Source organism: Macrotis lagotis, chromosome X (genome assembly GCF_037893015.1).
Source record: "Macrotis lagotis isolate mMagLag1 chromosome X, bilby.v1.9.chrom.fasta, whole genome shotgun sequence".
Classification (NCBI taxonomy): Eukaryota; Metazoa; Chordata; class Mammalia; order Peramelemorphia; family Peramelidae; genus Macrotis; species Macrotis lagotis.
The window spans coordinates 313,291,747-313,309,023 of NC_133666.1; the positions used below are offsets into that span (position 1 = coordinate 313,291,747).

Consider the following 17,277-nt stretch of genomic DNA (forward strand, 5'->3'; position numbering starts at 1 on the left):
ATATTAAGTAGGGAGAAGAAACATCATTAGCCCTGTTCTACATATAAGGGAATTGAGACTCTTAATGACTTATCTATGATCACATAGTGGGTAAATGATTTGGGATTTAAACTAGACCATTCATACAGAAAACCAGTGGTGTCATATAGAAATGGCCAAGTAACCAGTAGATAATAAGGATCCCTGTGGATTGTATATTGATTCAGAAAATCAAATATTAATATTATATTGCTTTGTTTTATTTTTATTTATTTTATTAAATATTTTCCAATTACATTTAATCTGGTCCAAGTCTTATTTGAAGCATTATGGGCCCCAGGTGGCTGTGTGTGTGTAATTGATTAAATTGTGTCACCTGTTAGAATCTTAATTTTAGAGATAAGGGACCTTATTATCTATTCCAATCTTTTCCCACCCCATACACATTCCATTTCACCTGAGAAAATTAAGATTATTAAGGATGGAGTGACTTGTTTTAGACTGCATAGGCTTTGAGCAACAGCTAGAATTTGAACCTGGGTCTCCAGGCTATAAATGCAATCAAGATACTTCTTTGGATGGGGGGCAAGGCAATGGGGTTAAGTGACTTGCCCAAAGCCACACAGCTAGGTAATCATTAAATGTTTGAGATCAGATTTGGATTTGAACTCAGGTACTCCTGACTCCAGGGCCGGTGCTCTATCCATTGCACCACCTAGCCACCCCAGGATACTTCTGCTTATGACAAATGTCTACTGGTTCACAAATGTCACTATACAAAGGGGAGGAAATTACTAATTACTAATAATATAACTTTTAATGAATGCTTTATAATATAAACATACTTTTAAAAAAATCTACATGGATTTAGTTTTCTAGAATCATTGACTGGCACAAATATCTAATTAATATGGCAGATTCCCCAAGTGGGTCTGGGATGGAAAGGATGACATGGGGTTTTTAACAACCATACACAAGTAGGAAGTTGATTCAATGCATAAGACTTCCTCAAAACCATAGAATTCCCATTGTCCAAGTATTACAGGATCAGTTAGTAAACCTGTGTTACAACTCCCCTGACTTCCCCTTCATGCTTTCATTGACTTCAATCCATTTTCAACCTTTGCCTCTCTGGCTGTCATTGAGGGTTAAAACAACTTCACTTTGAGGGATGTTGATCACTTGGAGAAAAATTCCCATTTGTTATGAATTTTTTTAAAAGTTCTAAACAAACCATATTCAAGTTAACATGCTGCTGAAGGTGCTTGAAGGAAGGTTGAGAGACCAAATTCTGGTTATGGGTACATATGATTTGGGAGGTAGTTTGAACAAGAAGTGGTACTTTTGTACTTGGAAAAAGCAGTGGAATTAAATGTAAAGATTATTTTAAAATAAAAATAGGGATAATAAAATATATTTACTTTCCTTATTTTTGTAGAAGGTGTGGACTACAGGTACAGAATTGTGCATATGCTAACAAGTGAGGTTAATATGAGTAGTTTCTTTATTTGTTATTATTTATACAATTTTTTTTCTTTGTTTTTGAGGGGGCAAGTATTGGAAAGAGATGGCATTGAAAATAAAATGTCCCAATTAAACACTTTTTAAAGGAATGAATGATGGTTTAGGGGTATAGAAAAGTAGATTATAGAGACATTTTCATTTATATGTAGTTATGTGTCCATAGATAAGTCATTTGATCTACTTGTCTTTTTTCCCATCTGTCAAAGAAAGAATAATATTAGTCTACCTACCTCACAGGGTTATTATAGAGATCAAATGAGACATGTTACCTTTTTAAAAGCATTTTGAAAAGTACAAAATTCTTTCCCAAGTAAAGTGTGCCACTTCCTTAAAGAAACTTCTCACTCCCCTAAGCCCTTTGGCTTCCCATCTACCACAGAGGAACAATTTTTTTTAAGTTTTTTTTTTTACAAGGCAAATGGGGTTAAGTGGCTTGCCCAAGGCCATACAGCTAGGTAATTATTAAGTGTCTGAGGCCGGATTTGAACTCAGGTACTCCTGACTCCAGGGCTGGTGCTCTATCCACTGGGCAACCTAGCTGCCCCAACAATATTTTTTTTTATCAGTGTCACCTTCCCACCCCATTGTCTTGTCTACTCACTGGGAACTGTGAGAGTTACAGAGCTATACTGAGGGGCTGTGAAACTTGGAAGGCCATTTGAAAAGAGGCGTAAACCAAATTAACTCAGTGGTTTTAAAGATCACAAATTCTATCACTAACAATCTGATTCAAACATATCCAAAGAGTGATCATGCTCAACAAGAACTGATGAGGTCAGATGGACAAGGTATATTTGGAGACAGCCAGCCATGAACATTTCTCAAACCAATGAGGCTCTCTCTTATTCTAACATTCTGTCAGGACTTGCTGAATTCTTATGGTTGAAACTTTCTCTATTTTTGCCTATTTTCTAGTCTACTCATCACATACAAGTTTTACTCCAAAAGATGATTGTTATTTTTCTCTCTGAAAATATACAGAATTCTTGGACTTTTCTTTCATTAGCTTTTAATGCCTAATTAGCTTTTTTTAAAATTTCCTTATAAAAAAGCTTTGATGATTTTTTGGTTTGTGCTGGTTACTGTCCTTTAAAAGCTTTTATACTTTCCCCACAGTCATTGAAGAGAGAAAACTTTATAGAGAAAAATTTATAGGAACACAGACCTCACCATCAACAACAGCTGATCAATTGCCTTTGATGAGAAGTCCAAGACCCCTTAGAAAAAAAGAAGTGATCCTTTTCCCTCATCCCATCCCATCCTTGGATAATAATCCTGCTACCAGCTCAGCCCCTCAGCCTTTGTCCAGGGGAGCAAGCCTTATGGAGATCTAGCAACCCAAGTTCTGCTACCTGCCCTGCTTCCACAGCAGCCACAGTTTCTAAAGATCACAAAGAAGGAGAGGAAAATCAGGAGAGTGGAGAGCAGTTCACTTACCACCAATGTCCTTGGTACTGTCAGATGGTTTATAAATAGTAAACATATATACATATATATATATATATATATATATATATATATATATATACACAGATGCCTATATTTATATGTATATACACAAGTGTGTATTTTTTAGCAAAAATGACATTCCAGATGCATTATCATCTGCTTTGCTCCTGCACCCTAATTACCACTGGGTCTTTCCATTTGACCATGGTTGAACTCTTTGGTAATAATGTCTTCCTTATTTGAAAATGAGGTCCTGTCTTCCTTTTTTAGTTTTAGTATCCTTAATGTTTAGCAAAATCCTTTGCATATAGTAAATAATTAAATCTTATCACTCATTCATCCATCCATCTAAGCATCCATTCATTCATTTCTATCATCTATGAGGGTGGGTTCTTCTACATAAGCATAGTAGATAATTTGTTGGAACTTTGTAAATGAATTGCATCGTACCCACAGATTAGAGTAATGGCAGATGGGAAAGAAAAGGGGATGGATGTAGACTATCCTCCTCTGTACCAAATGCATGCAAACAGTGCCACACCTTGAATATGCCTTTAAAAAACCTTTCATTATGCACTTTGGCACAGGACAAGATGGGGTCTACAGAGAGTTACAAAAATAAGATGAATTCATTTGTAAGTGAGTAAAGGAGTTCACAAAAACTGTAATTTGGTCTGTTTCAGGTGATGATCATGTTGGAACATAATATTCTTCTCCACAGCTCTTGGGAAGTCTATAATTCATTATTCCAGGTCAGATGACTTCTGCTCAAACAAAAGACAAAGCTTTAACATAGGAATATTTACTGAGAGGTATGATAGACAAAAGAGGTACACAGCATAGCCTGGGAATGAATTTTGACTTGATGTAAGAGGAAACTTCCTAATAATTACAGTTGTCCAAAAGTGAAAAGGTATACCTTTAAGGTGATGAGTTTCCCATCACCGGGGGGGGGGGGGGGGGGGGGCAGGGAGTGGTGTTTATTTGAAAGGAGATTTGATAACTGCTTCTTGGAGATGTTTTAGAAGGCATAGCTGTTCACATATGAGTTGGATCTAAAAGACCTCTGAAATCTCTTTTTAGCTGGGAGAGTTTGTGAGATTTCCTGGTTTCTTTATCCCTTTCTATTCACTAATTTCAGCCAATGGCATTTATATGTTATTTGGGGAAAAGCATCAGGTTTGCCAAAGGTATCCAGCAGGGTGAAATCATCTCAGGTCATTTCATCCTGGGGAAGATTCTTCCATTCAAGCCTTTTTCACGGTGGCTCCAAAAAGTCAATTTCTGGAGCGAAGGAATAGTGTGCCCAGATTTCTTTCCACACAGCCCTTCTTTTGCTTATCTTTGCCCCATGATTGGCTACTCTTGGGGAAGCCATGAGCATTGCTACTTTTCTTAGCCAAGAATGGTTCAATGGCATATCCAAGCCAAATGTGTCAAAACCACAATTTTTACACAGCCAATCCTGAATGTGCATACTTCCCCAATCCTGTAGTGGTCTAAATAAAAAGTTTCAAGAGAATTTGAGAATCTGTGCCAAACCAGGGAAGAAAAATGGCCCGGTGACTCCATGCTCTGAAGGTATAATTTCTTGAACACTGGCTTCAACATGGCCATGATAATGCATTTTTTTTCCAAATTCCCCAAAAGTTATGATTATAACATTTAATTTGATAAATACTAGGTTTCCAAAAGGGCTCTATGTAGAATCTTAGAAGGTTCAATAAAATAAATATGTGCATTAGTTAAAATGGAGAAGGGGAAAAAAGACTTTGTTAGTCAACCAAAAAAAAATGATCTTCAGTCTCATACATCAGTTCTCAGAGGAACTATATGATAACTAAATTATTGGCAGAGAGATACTTACCTTTTTACAGGAGTTTATAGAAAAAAAAAGACTGTACAGTTTATCTCTCACTCCAGTCATCTTTCCAATTTTCCTTTACACACACACACACACACACACACTTCTATGTAGTATCCAAAGAACCTCAGAGATTATGAAATCAAACCTTATTTTACAAGTAAGGAAACTGAGGTAATGTATCTTGCAATGGTCAGAAGACACCACTGAGACCAACCAGAACCTATATAGACATCACAGTCAAACCATAACCAAAAAGAAGTCAGTCTTTGACTAAAAACCTTCTGGAATGGGTATGCCACTCTCTCCTGAGGACTTTCATTCCTCAAATTGGCTGGAAATTTTTCCTTACTCCAAACCTACCTGACTACATCATCTACTCCAAACCCTTTTTAAAGATGAATTAATTAACTCAAGAAAAGGTAAATGACTTGATCAGCTACAAATCATAGCTCTTAAATTTCAGAGTAAAGATTAGAACTCAGATTCCATAATCCCTCAAGTACATTTCACTTAAAGGTACTATATACAGAGTTAATTCATATTTCCCTCTGTTGCAAAATTCAAGGTGGATAAAAATGTAACATACTAAATTTAATCAGTGTTCTTCCTTTAATTCTTTTTAGTTTTATTAATCTCTATTTTGAAGATGAATCCTATTCTCCTTTGTTATTCATTTGTAGTCATTTTTTCCCACAGATATATCATTTTCATCTTTCTCAAAACTTTTGTCCTCCTAGATAAAACTCTCCTATGGATGGCTGCTTAGATGTTCCCTTCCCTTCCTACTTACCAAATATTTAAGGTCTGGTTATAGTCAGAGGCAAAGCCCAGTGGACCAGCTCCTGATGTCTCTCAGGTGAGCTCAGTATTATTTTATAGGTCATAAGTATCTGAGTGAATACTTGGACATTTTCAAATTGATGATAACTACATTGCTTAATATCTGCATGTGACTAATGTGTGTAAATTTACCATGCTCTTTGCTTGTCCTTTATCTGATAGAAGTTTGTTCCCTTTCTACTAACTTGAAGAATTATGTCTGCTTCTTGCATAATTATTGGTTAAGATATATGGGGACACTGAGTATTAAAAAAAAGATTGTGACTGAAATAAACTGCTTCTGCATCCTCATATGGGCTTCTCTAAATGCCCATAATCACCTTTTTTATCTAGCGATAAAAAGTGCAGTGCTCTAAGCTAAATGAATGACAATATTTCAAGATGCTTTAGAAGAGATTCCTATAGTAGCTTAAATAAACGTTGGAGTATTTGGCCTTTAAAGTCATTCATCTGTCCTGGTGATTCTACAAATGGCTACATAGCAGTTGGTTTACACCTCAAAAACAAATTCTAATAGCCACCATCTTTGAAACAGGATACAGAAAGGAGAGAAGAGGAAGAAGCAAGGAGAAAGTGAAGGAGAAGGAAGTGCTGGTATATGGAAATGGGTATGAATTGTAGATATGATAAGAGATGGTTAGAAAGATAACTTTGCCATCTGGTGGGGCAGAGGGATGGGAAATAAATGATTTTCTGACTGCTGAAGGGGAAATGAAGTGTGCAACTGCTGCTATTGCTAAATGGGGTCTCTAATTCCTCTCTCCATAATGATAATGACTTACATTTATAGAGCATCTTTCACCAGCCCAATTCCAAAGAAGTGTCTCAGAGGTAAAACCAAACACATCTATTGGTTCATTTAAAAAGTTAGGCCTCCATAGGGTAGAATTTCACAGTACTTTTAATGTGAAACTAACTATTGGGAAATACAGAAGGTTGAGGGTGGGATAGGAGGCACATCTCTCCAAATCTCTCTGAAATAGGGGTAGATGGAGAAGGGAAGCAGTTTATATTTGAAATCTCCACTCACATTATACTTTAGTCAAGGCAAAAACTCTCAGATAAAATCAATCAGGATTCTTAATGGTTTTTTGTAACCAAAGTTTCATCTTAACTCTCCATGTTGATATCAAAAGATGGCACAAATTAAGGTGAACTCTTCTCAAGTATTACTGGGTCACCAGAGTGGCCATTTTGAATTTTTTAATACAGCTCTCCAGGCTATTTTTAAAGACCATTCTCTGGTACTCTGAATACAAAAGAATATTTAGGGGCAACCGAGGATGAAGGCAAGAAGTGGACTGAGGGCATCAATGATTCAAATCTCTCTTAATTCCAATGAGATAACCAAGAAAGAGAAAAGCCTCAAGAGGCTGTCACAACATCTTTCAAACATAGGCAATATACTCCCATAACCCAGTGTTAAACACAGTTAAATATTTCACAAATACTTGGCAAACTGAATCTCAGTAAAGAAAGGGATAGAAGACCCATCACTAGAGACATAAAAGGGTTGACATTTAGAGGATATTAGGCTGTAAGGAATGATTCTACATTGGTTTTGAATTAAGTAACAGAATGTCTTCTTAATTACTCTGCTTCTCTTGATCAGTTGTATAATCACTGTTCAGACACCTTAGGGGAAGACTAGTAATTTGATGGGTGGATATGTTTTTGAAAGGAATAGACTGTGAGAAGAATACTGGTTTGAGCATCTCCTGGAGATCTTTATTCTTTCTGGTGCTAGCTTTGTTGTGGATTAATTTTTTGACATTGATAAAGTCACTTTAATTGTCTGGGCCTTGGTTTTCTTAGGGGGTAAAATAAAAATAAAAAAAAACAGAATTTGAGAAACAGAATGGGACCCTGCAAGTGACTTAGCCCCAGTCTCTCAATTTATAGAGGAAGAGGCTAAGGGTCAGAACAGTGAAGAACCTCTCCCAAGGTCACACAGAGAATAGCAATAATCTTGGTGACATTTAACTGGCATCTTAAGGTTTGAGAAGAACTTTTGATATGTTATCTCATTTGAATCTCACAACAATCCCATGGGACAGGTGATATCATTATAGATGAGGAAAATGTGACTCAGAGAATTAAAGTTATTCACTCAGATTCAAAACCAGCTAGAAAATATTTCAGGTGAGACTGAAACCCAGGTCCATCTTATTACAACTCCTGAGTTCCAACCACTCTACAATGTCTGCTGATAATCAATAACTTAGTAATTTAATTAAAATAAAAATGTAAGAGTAGAAACAGTTCTCATGTTTCCCAAGTCTATGATCTTTCACTATCCACACTGCTGTCTGCTTTTCTGTCTCATTGTGGAGGTGTGAAGATAAAGAGGGAACGATTAGATGTGAAGGCACTTTGGACAAAAATGTCACCACAGATGTACAAATGAAAATACAAGGAAAGTGTTATGGCAAGAATGGGAGCCAACTGTGAGTCCCTGAAAATGACAGGAGCTGGGTTCAAAACTGGGAAATTTATTGACGCTCAAGTCAACACCAGAATAATAAAATTTGATTTAGGAAATATTAATCATATTTCTTCTTTATTGTATGATCATGGTGACAGGTCCCACTACCCCCTTAATTGCCCTAAAATAACCCTTGTATTTTCCAACAAGTTATGCTTCTTGTTTATTGATTCTTCTGAATTAATCATGACAATGTTTTCCATCTAACCAAAGCTTAGAAAACGCAGAAGGAAGAACTGATTCCATCCTTGTCTAGGTGAGGTTCCAAGGTTCAGCTTTGCCAGGCTAAATGGGAAATTAAGAACATCCTTGTGTTTGAATTAATTTAACTCCTTTCATAGGGTAGGCTTCACCATCCAGATTCTGACCAATGCAAAGGATCCACAAGAAAGGTTGATGAAAGTGAAAGACTTTTTGGGGGAAAGATTGACATTGGGGAAGAAAATCAAGTTTGGATCATTTATCATCCATAATATATCCAAAAAGGACAAGGAAGCTAATTGGCCTTCATTAATTCAAGAAGCTACCACCATAACAATTTCCATGCTAGAGATTAGGATGGATGTTTGAAAGGGAAATATGAAGCTTCCTTAAATGGTGATTTTTAACTAATTACTATTTCACTCTGAAATCTGTTTGCTTGGAAAATGTATCTAATTATTCATTAATGGACAGCTCCCACCTTCTATAATCAGTCATTCCTGAGAAGAATTGTGAGGAGGGAATGGATAAGAAAGCCTTTGCAAGTCCCAGGGATTTGTATCTTCCCCCAATCCTTCAGATTTTCAGTCATGGGAGAAGGGTTCTTTAATTCTAGGCTTTGGGATAAAGAGTTGTATATTATTATAACTGTCTTGACACTTAAAGCAGGAATCCTATGCTTATGTGTTAAGGAACTACTTACTGGGCTCTTCATTGGAAGCCTTATTACCCATCCAGTGACTTGTGGGAGATACTGGCAGGAAGACTGGGGGGAGAGATGAGTTTGGTGATGAAATGTGGGAGAGGGGGATAATGACAGAATACTCTTTGCTATTTCTAAGAAGCCACAGGTAGCAGGGAGGGGATGTGATAAATGCTGCTGCTATGGCACATCAACTTCAGCAATTTTAAACAGTATTTTCCTCTCCATTGAAATGTCCTCAGGATAGATTTAGTAGTGGAAAGGAATATGAAGATCATTTAGCCCACTCCTCTAATTTAACAGAGGAGGAAACTAATGCCAAGAAAGGTTAAATGAAGTTACTCAGAAAGTATGTGATCAAGAAAGAATTAGAATTCTAGGTCCTCTGACTACAAAGCCAGTACTCTTTCCACTGTACCATATTGAAAAGAGTTATAGCACCATCAGACATATATACCACCTCCCTCCCCCAACCATGCTCTCTCCCTATAGCCTAAAAGTATGAGAGCTGTGAGCCTCATCCCCTTGCTGGGGCTCTCCCAAACCTGCTTTTTAAATACAAAAAGTTCAATGGAGAGAGGATGCTGTTAGTTTATGGTTTCCCCATCTTCCTTGAGCCTTGCCACCACTTTAAATATCTGGAAGGTAAAAGAAAAGCCCTGTGTTCAGAAACTAAAGCCTTGATCTCACTTGGCTAAGGTCTGTGACTTGCTGATTGATCAGAATTTACCTGCTGAGAATCCCTGAGTGGGGTCCTAGTTGTGGAATGAGACATCTCAGGTTAAGTCTCTGTTCTTTGCTGGGATAATAGGAGCCTTGACATTTTGAGGAACTGGAGAAACCTACAGGATTTTTTGAGGCTCTACCTTTCTGCCCCAATCAATGACAATACAGGGCATATCTCCTGTATCTTTCTTTCATTTCTCATATGAAAGGCAATGATGCCAATGAGTTTTACAATTAAAAATCTGACAACTACTGGAGGTTCATGAAATTTAAATAATTTCCTAAGAAAACAAATACAGGGAAGTATATGGAAGTTAAAAAAAATGGATAGAAATGCTATGTAGTCACTAAACCAGCAGTAAGAGAAAACTGGCTTTCACATGAGCCTAAAATTTGATAAGTGAACATAAAAATGACAAAGATGATGAAATTATAACATCCAAAGCCTGAGAAGTAAGGAATTGGCTTAAACTTTATCTGTGGTGGCCAATCTAAAAGATATCTGTAGTGGCCTATTTCTCCTTCATTTAGTACTTACCTGGAGAAACTGAGGAGTCATAGGTGCTTCTTTCCTTTCTGTTCATCCTGAAGGCTTGGATGTCCTTTTCCCTGTATGTTCCAAAACCTTCAAAGCTCCTCCTTTTACTCCCACTCACTTCACTGTCCCACTTGTCATTCAATGGGTTCATGTTGCCAAACACATCCAAGGTCTCTGACCTTGTGCTGCTGCTCTCTCCACTACTGGCACTGGAGAACTTCTTTGTACACGAGTCAGCATCTCCATTGGTGTCTCCTTTTTCCTTTACCTGCGTCCACTGTTGGGCATCAGAGAGTGACAGGGTTGACAGGGTATCCACCTCAAAGTTGCTCTTGGAAGCTTTGTGGCTGACTTCATTGTGTTGATGTTTCTGTTTCTCCTTATGCCTACTCTTTTCACCCACCATAGAGAGGTCTTTGTCAGCGCTGCTCAAACGCTCACTCAAGACATGGCTGGAGAAGCCTGTGGACTTGCCTGCAAAGAGACCACTCAGGTCATCATGAGTCCCCAGGATTCGGTCTTCCTTGTGCTTGTGTTTGTGTTTGTGTTTCCTTTTGTGGAGGCGACCACTAGACAACCCCCCACCCCCCACCTTTGGGGGATTGAGAGAGGGCTGGATGTCTCCAAGGCCCATGCCAACAGGGGTCTGTAGATGCACTCCATGTTTTGCTTTGTGCCTGGCAGTGCTGGACATCTTCACATGGGAGCTTGCATGAAACTGGGGTGGTGGCACTGTTGGCCTCATAAATGGCGAAGCTGTGCCAAGAGTGTGAGATAGGTACAAAGGAGCTGGGTACTGACCATAATAACCAAGGTTCATCATAGGCATTGATGTGTAAGGCATTCCATAGGGTGCATAGTAACTTCCACTGGGGATAGGGTAGCTGAACCCCTGTAAAAAAGGCACCTTTGTCATGGTGTCATTGGTTTTGGCAGGCCTACCACGCTTCTTCTTGGACTTCATGTCTGAGGTCCTTCGAAGATAGAGCAAGGGGTCATATTGTATATATGGCACCGGGTAATAGTGATCAAAGTTGATTCTAAAAATACTAGGATACGGGTTCTCATGATAGAATGTATAACTCCGGTGGGAGATCCTGAACATCTGGAACTTGTTGATAAGCTCTTCTAGGTCTGCAAGGAACTGGAGGTTGTCACGGTTCTGCAGGCTTTTCCTTTTCCGCTTGTGCTTTGGCTTCTTGATGCTTTCGTGGGTGAGGAAATTATCCACGATGAGATGCTTCTGCCGGTGGCCATGTCGGTTCTTTGTGCTGGTGTCAGATGGAATGGCCTCTGGATTGTCCAAAGAGCAGAAGTCAAAAGAGTACCGCCTGCGGGATTCTGAACTCTTCTCAGCTTGATCAGATGTGCTGTTGTTGTCTGTCCCGATGCCACTGTCACTGGGGATTGTCTCCTCACTGTGCGACTCACTCACAGGTGACAGTGTGATTTCCTTCAGGGACCCAATCTCACACAAGTGTGAAGGTGAGTTGGCCATCAACCTGGGAGGTGACAGCTTCCAGGTTCCGCTGTGTAATCCTTTCTGGGTTTTGGTAGGAAGAGCACCGATGGGCTGAAGATTTGGCATAGTTTTCAACTCTGAAAAATTTATTTCAGTGCTGGCGGGGCTCAGGTTGCCATTAGACCCGACTAACTGTGTGGAAAGTGGGTGCATAGCTGCTGGTGAAGATGCCACAAGTGACTGAAAGTTGGAAGGCACGGCTGGAATATCCGGCTGGCTAGAAACAGGCCTTGGATGCTTGATGGCTGTCTTAGGTTCTTCAGATGGGGGCTGCAGCTCTGCCCTAGGTTTTCTGCCCCTCTTTTTGCCAATGTAGATGGTCCCTCTCTTGCTGACATTTATCTGCTTACCCAGTCTGCTGTCAATGGCTGCTCCCCCAGGGTTGGTCTGGGGTGGTACTTTTGCCTTCAGGGCAATATTGCTAGAGCAGGACAAGATCTGATTCAAGATGTTTTTCCTCTTAAGGGTCTTCATCTTGTTGATGGTCTTGATAGTCTTCTTGTCCAGTACACCAAGCTTTCCAACTTTTTTGTGGAATTTCATCTCGCTCATGGACTTCTCTTCTCCTGGCACTAACTGAGCCAGTTTGGCTAAATTACGCCTTCTTTTTCTCTTCTTAGTGCCAGGAAATTCCCGGCTGATTGGGCTGACTGGGCTGGTAGAAGTTCCCTCATGAATTGTCTCAACAGTGAGTAGAGGTTGTTTCTTTGGTCGTCCTCTCTTCTTTTTAACTGGTGTGATCACAGTGAGACTGTCTGTGTTTGTGTAAAGAGGACTAGATGGGGTGATGGGATATGCAGAAGGTGGTTCCACCATAAGTTTTTCAGAAGTGGTCATGGCTGACTCCCGCAGCATACTGGTGGGTTTTGGTTTGCTGCAGGTCCACCTCCGTTTTGCAGCAAATTTAGGGTGCTGAATTTCTGGCAGTTTGCTTGAGAGGGGTGGATCTGTGCATGGAGGAGAAGTCATGACCAAAGGAGTTTTTCTCAGTCTGGCTGCATTACTAGAGAGAACCTTTTCAGCACTTCCAACACCTTCCAGCATAACTGAGGAGGGCTCATTCTCCATAATTTTAGCAAGTTTGATAGTACGAGGATCCTTCTTACTTCCTTCAGGGTGAGAGAGTATCCTGCTAGCTATTTCACTGCTCATGGCAATTCCAGAAGCCAAGGCTTTCTCTGGTATGATTTTTTCCACTATTGTTTTCACCGATTGCCTTTTCTTTCTTTTATGGCTAGATGGATCTAGGGTAGGAGTCTTGATGGGAATAGTAATCCGGACGTGACTCATATCATTTTCAGGATTACTGATAGAACTCACATTCTGCCTGGCTGGCGATACCTCTTGGATGTTATCTGTAGAGTAGCCTTCCTTTTTCCCTTCTAAGTTATCATGGGTTTTGGTCTCAAATGCTTTTTGGGCATTCTTGACCCAGTCCAAGTCTGAGTTTTGTATGGTTTGATTTATTAAGTCTTTTTTGCTTGACTTCTTCTTGATGTTTCCTGTAGTGGGATCTGGGGGCTCCATTGATCCTCCTCCATCTTGGTCTACTAAAGGCGGAAGTCCATTGCACTCAGCTGAGCTGGTGGTCTGGGCTGGTGAACTGATGTTGCTTGGAGCTGGGACCACATTACCCAAAAGCAGATCTTTGCTACTGCTAGACAACTGATTCCATGTGCTGCTCAAACTACCTTTCTTCCCTTGGGACTTGGCAAAGGACGCCACAGGCTCAAGGCTTGGAATCTTGGTGGTGCCTGAAGTTTCTCCTCTAGACTCTGTCCCAATAAAGCAATTCTGAGAGGTGGGTCCATTATCCGAGCTAACAGACCAATCTATGTGGCTCTGACTGCTGCTTTTTTGCTGGTGCTTTGGTTTTAAGGTATCTCCAGAGAAATCTTGTTGGAGGCTGGAATCATAGTGGAGGGCTGAGTGTTTCTGTGGCCTCTCATAAACCTGAGAGAAAGAGAAGGGGGGGGATGAGTATATTGGTGCCATTAACAAAGTTAATGTTGAGGCTCTTAATTATCTGAAAGTTAGAGGCAAATGACTAGTTTAACAACTTCTTCTAACTCCAAGTCATTTTATAAGGGTTCCTTAAACTGCAGTGATAAAACTATATTAACATTGTTCTCAAATGAACCTTAAATGAGGTCTAATCTCAAAGCTCTGCTTTCAAATAAAATAAAATCATAGTCTAACTAGTTAAAGTTTGAAATTAGAATCATAGAATGTTAGGGCTGAAATGGACTTTAAAAGCCATTTATACAAACTTCTCATTTTACAGATGAGAAAGCCCAGGTGAAAATCTGTTCTGCCCAAGGTCATATAGCCGTTCAATAGCAAAGCAAGGACCAGAGTCTGGGTTTTTTGAACCCTAGCTTATGGTTTTGTCCTCTCTACCCTCCTCCTCCTAAAAATGCACTTCTTTCCCCTCCCAAGTCTTTCCTTGATACTTTAATAGATTATAATGTTGTTCACATTTCACTAAAGTGCTGGCATCATAACTCATTAAGTAAGCACTCTCTATAGATGATTACAAAAGAAATTCTAAAGTATGAAGCCTAGAAACCCAACAAGGAGTCTGCCACATATGGAATAGGTGAGACCATTAGAGAACAAAAAAAAAAGAAATAGAAAGAATGAAAGAATGAGAATTTTCAAACACCCATCATTCCAGTATATGGATTTATTTTAGGTTCTATACCCCACCCCCAGAGGGTGCTTTAAATGGTAATGCCCTTTATAAGCTATTAACATTAATAATTACATTTTTTGCTAAGAAAAATAATTACTGTAATTCACTTCTAATGGGGCTACTTTAACCTCTTAAGACAATTTCCTATAGTACCATAGGGGGTTCTTCATATTCTGAGGCACACCCTGGGAATGGACTATTCTAGGAAAATCAATATCCCTCTTGGGATACTGACTTGGAAATTTGCCAGCCCAGCTTCATCCCAAGTCTACCCTTGACTGAATCAATTCAGGACTTCAGAAGCATCCTTGGAATTCTTTAGATGGAAAAGTGAGGTTGAACATTAAACGGTAGGGTAAACAGAATCAATATGAATGAATGAGAGAATGCATCAGGTTCACAAACACTAGAAACAGCCTTTAAAGTTTGCATTAAAGATACATAGATAACTATAGCAAAAATTGATTTTAGATTGTTGATAGAAAATTTAAAGAATAAATTTCCCCCAAGGTGGGAGGCTGAAAATATAAACAGGTCCTAGAAGTGATCAAAGGATCAAAGATTTAAGAATCAAATTAAGAAATTATTTCAATTAAATTAAGAAATTAATCAATTAAGAAATGATCATAGGATCAAAGATTTATGGTCTAGGTAAGTACTTGAACATTTTTATACTACAACTCCCTCATTTTACAGGTGAAGAAACATGCTAAGATCAGGGAAGCACACCTTGACTAGAAGGGACAGGACTAAAGAGGAAAAACAAACAAGTTGGGGCAGGAGGAAGAAGTCCTAATGGGAGACAATTCTCAAAATTACAGCTTTTTGAAGGTTTTCCAGGAAGAAACTAAAACTACCTATTCAAGCAAAAATCTTGGCAAGAGTGTTTCGGTCAAATTATGGTTAATCATGGTGGAAAGTTAAAAGGCATTATGGGTATTTGAGCTGCTTAGACTTTTGAGGTTTTATATATAATACATATATATATATATATATATATATATATATATATGATTTTTAAGTTATCAAAGCTTAAAATTATACTCAAATATTTAAATATCCTTTATGTCACATGGGTAGATCCAGTTTTGGGGGCTTACATTTTCTGCATTTTAGGGAAAGCTGTTTCTTGAAATCTCTGAATAACATGCTTCACTATCTGAGTATTTGTAGAAATACAATAAATCAGTCTAGAAAGATTTATAAAGTCTCTATTCTCTGGGAGGCATTATGAGAGGCACAGAGGACTCCCAAAAAGAAAATCTTTTTGATGATCTTAAGGATCAAACATTCTATCACCATAAACAACAAATACATATATAGGAAAACAAATATACAAAATAAATTCAAGATGATTACAGGGGAGTAGTAGTAGTAGGTCTAATATAGGAGATGAATAGTGGCATAGTGAATAGACAGCTTATAGTCTGGAAGACTCAATTTCCTGAGTTCAAATCTGGCCATAGACACTAGCTATGTGATCCTGGACAAGTCATTTAACTTGCTTGTCTCAGTTTCCTCCTCTATAAATAGAAAATCACTCCAGTATCTCTGACAAGAAAACCCCAAATAGGGTCCCAAAGAGTTACCTGAATAATAATGAAGATGAATGGAAGCTGAACTGTGCTTTGAAGGAAGCTTGGTGTTATAAGAAGCAGAGGTGAGTGGATTTGAGGTATCAGAAACAGCCAGTACAAAGTCATAAAAAAAGTGTGGTGAGAACAAAACTAAGAAATCCAGCTTGGCTGGACTACAAAAAGCATGAAAGGGAGCAATATATAATTAGCCTATATGGTAGACTGGATTCAGAACGTGAAAGGGCTTAAATGCTAAAAATAGAAGTCTGTGACAAAAAGGTGACAAAAAGAGAGTAACAGAATTGATTGAGTACCAGAATGAGTTGGTTCAACTTGTGTTTTATCAATACCACTACAGAAGCTTTGTAGAGGATGATTTTGAGAAGCCACACTGTTGGCAGGGAGACTAGTCCGAAGGCTACTGTAATGATCCATGCAAGAGATAAGTAGAGAATAAGCCAATATGGTGGCCATATGAGTAGAGAGAAAGGTAGAGGTGTGGGATATGTTGTGGAGGTAGAACTAAAAACTCAAATCCCTTATCCTTGCCTAACACAAACTAGGGAGAAAAAATATACATACAATAAAGTAAAACTATAAAGCAAGTGAATATAATTCAAATGGCAAAAAAAGTATTAAAAATTATTTATGATTGTTTTCAACATTCATTTTTCTAACCTTTTGAGTTTCAAAGTCTCTCCCTCTCTTCTGCCCTCTCTATTGAGAAAGCACCCAATATGATAATTCATTTTTTTAAACTGGTTTGGAAGAATATTTTGACATTAATGAACTAGATTATATTCCAAGAAGGTTGACCAGGATGAAGAGGATATGTAAAACTATATCATATAAAATAATGGAATTGAGGGCGCATATCCTAACTACTGATATAGCTAGATGGCTTTGTGGCTAGAGTTCTGGGTCAAGTCATGCTATAGCTCTAACATGATAGAAAAAAAAGACATGTCATTTTGCATACTCAAATTAAAAGCAAGTTCAAATCCTACGTGAGTTCAAATCCTACCTCAAGACCATTTAACCTCTCTTTTTCTTAATTAACAGGAGAAAGAAATGATAAACTACTCTGGTATCTTTGCCAAGAAAACCTCATGGTCCACTGGGTCATGAAGAGTCGGACACAAGTGAACAATTACAATCCTGTTAATTATGA

The 17,277-nt window shown here is 38.5% G+C and overlaps 1 protein-coding gene across 5 annotated transcripts in view; it reads right to left on the reverse strand.

Moving 5' to 3' along the window:
- The window catches only part of SETBP1 (SET binding protein 1), a 488,090-nt gene that overhangs the window by 127,972 nt on the left and 342,841 nt on the right, over window positions 1-17,277 (reverse strand). For all 5 annotated transcript variants that reach the window (XM_074208185.1, XM_074208188.1, XM_074208186.1 and 2 more), the window contains one exon: window positions 10,313-13,787. In XM_074208185.1, the coding sequence (XP_074064286.1) occupies window positions 10,313-13,787 (3,475 nt within the window). The remainder of the gene's footprint in view (window positions 1-10,312; window positions 13,788-17,277) is intronic.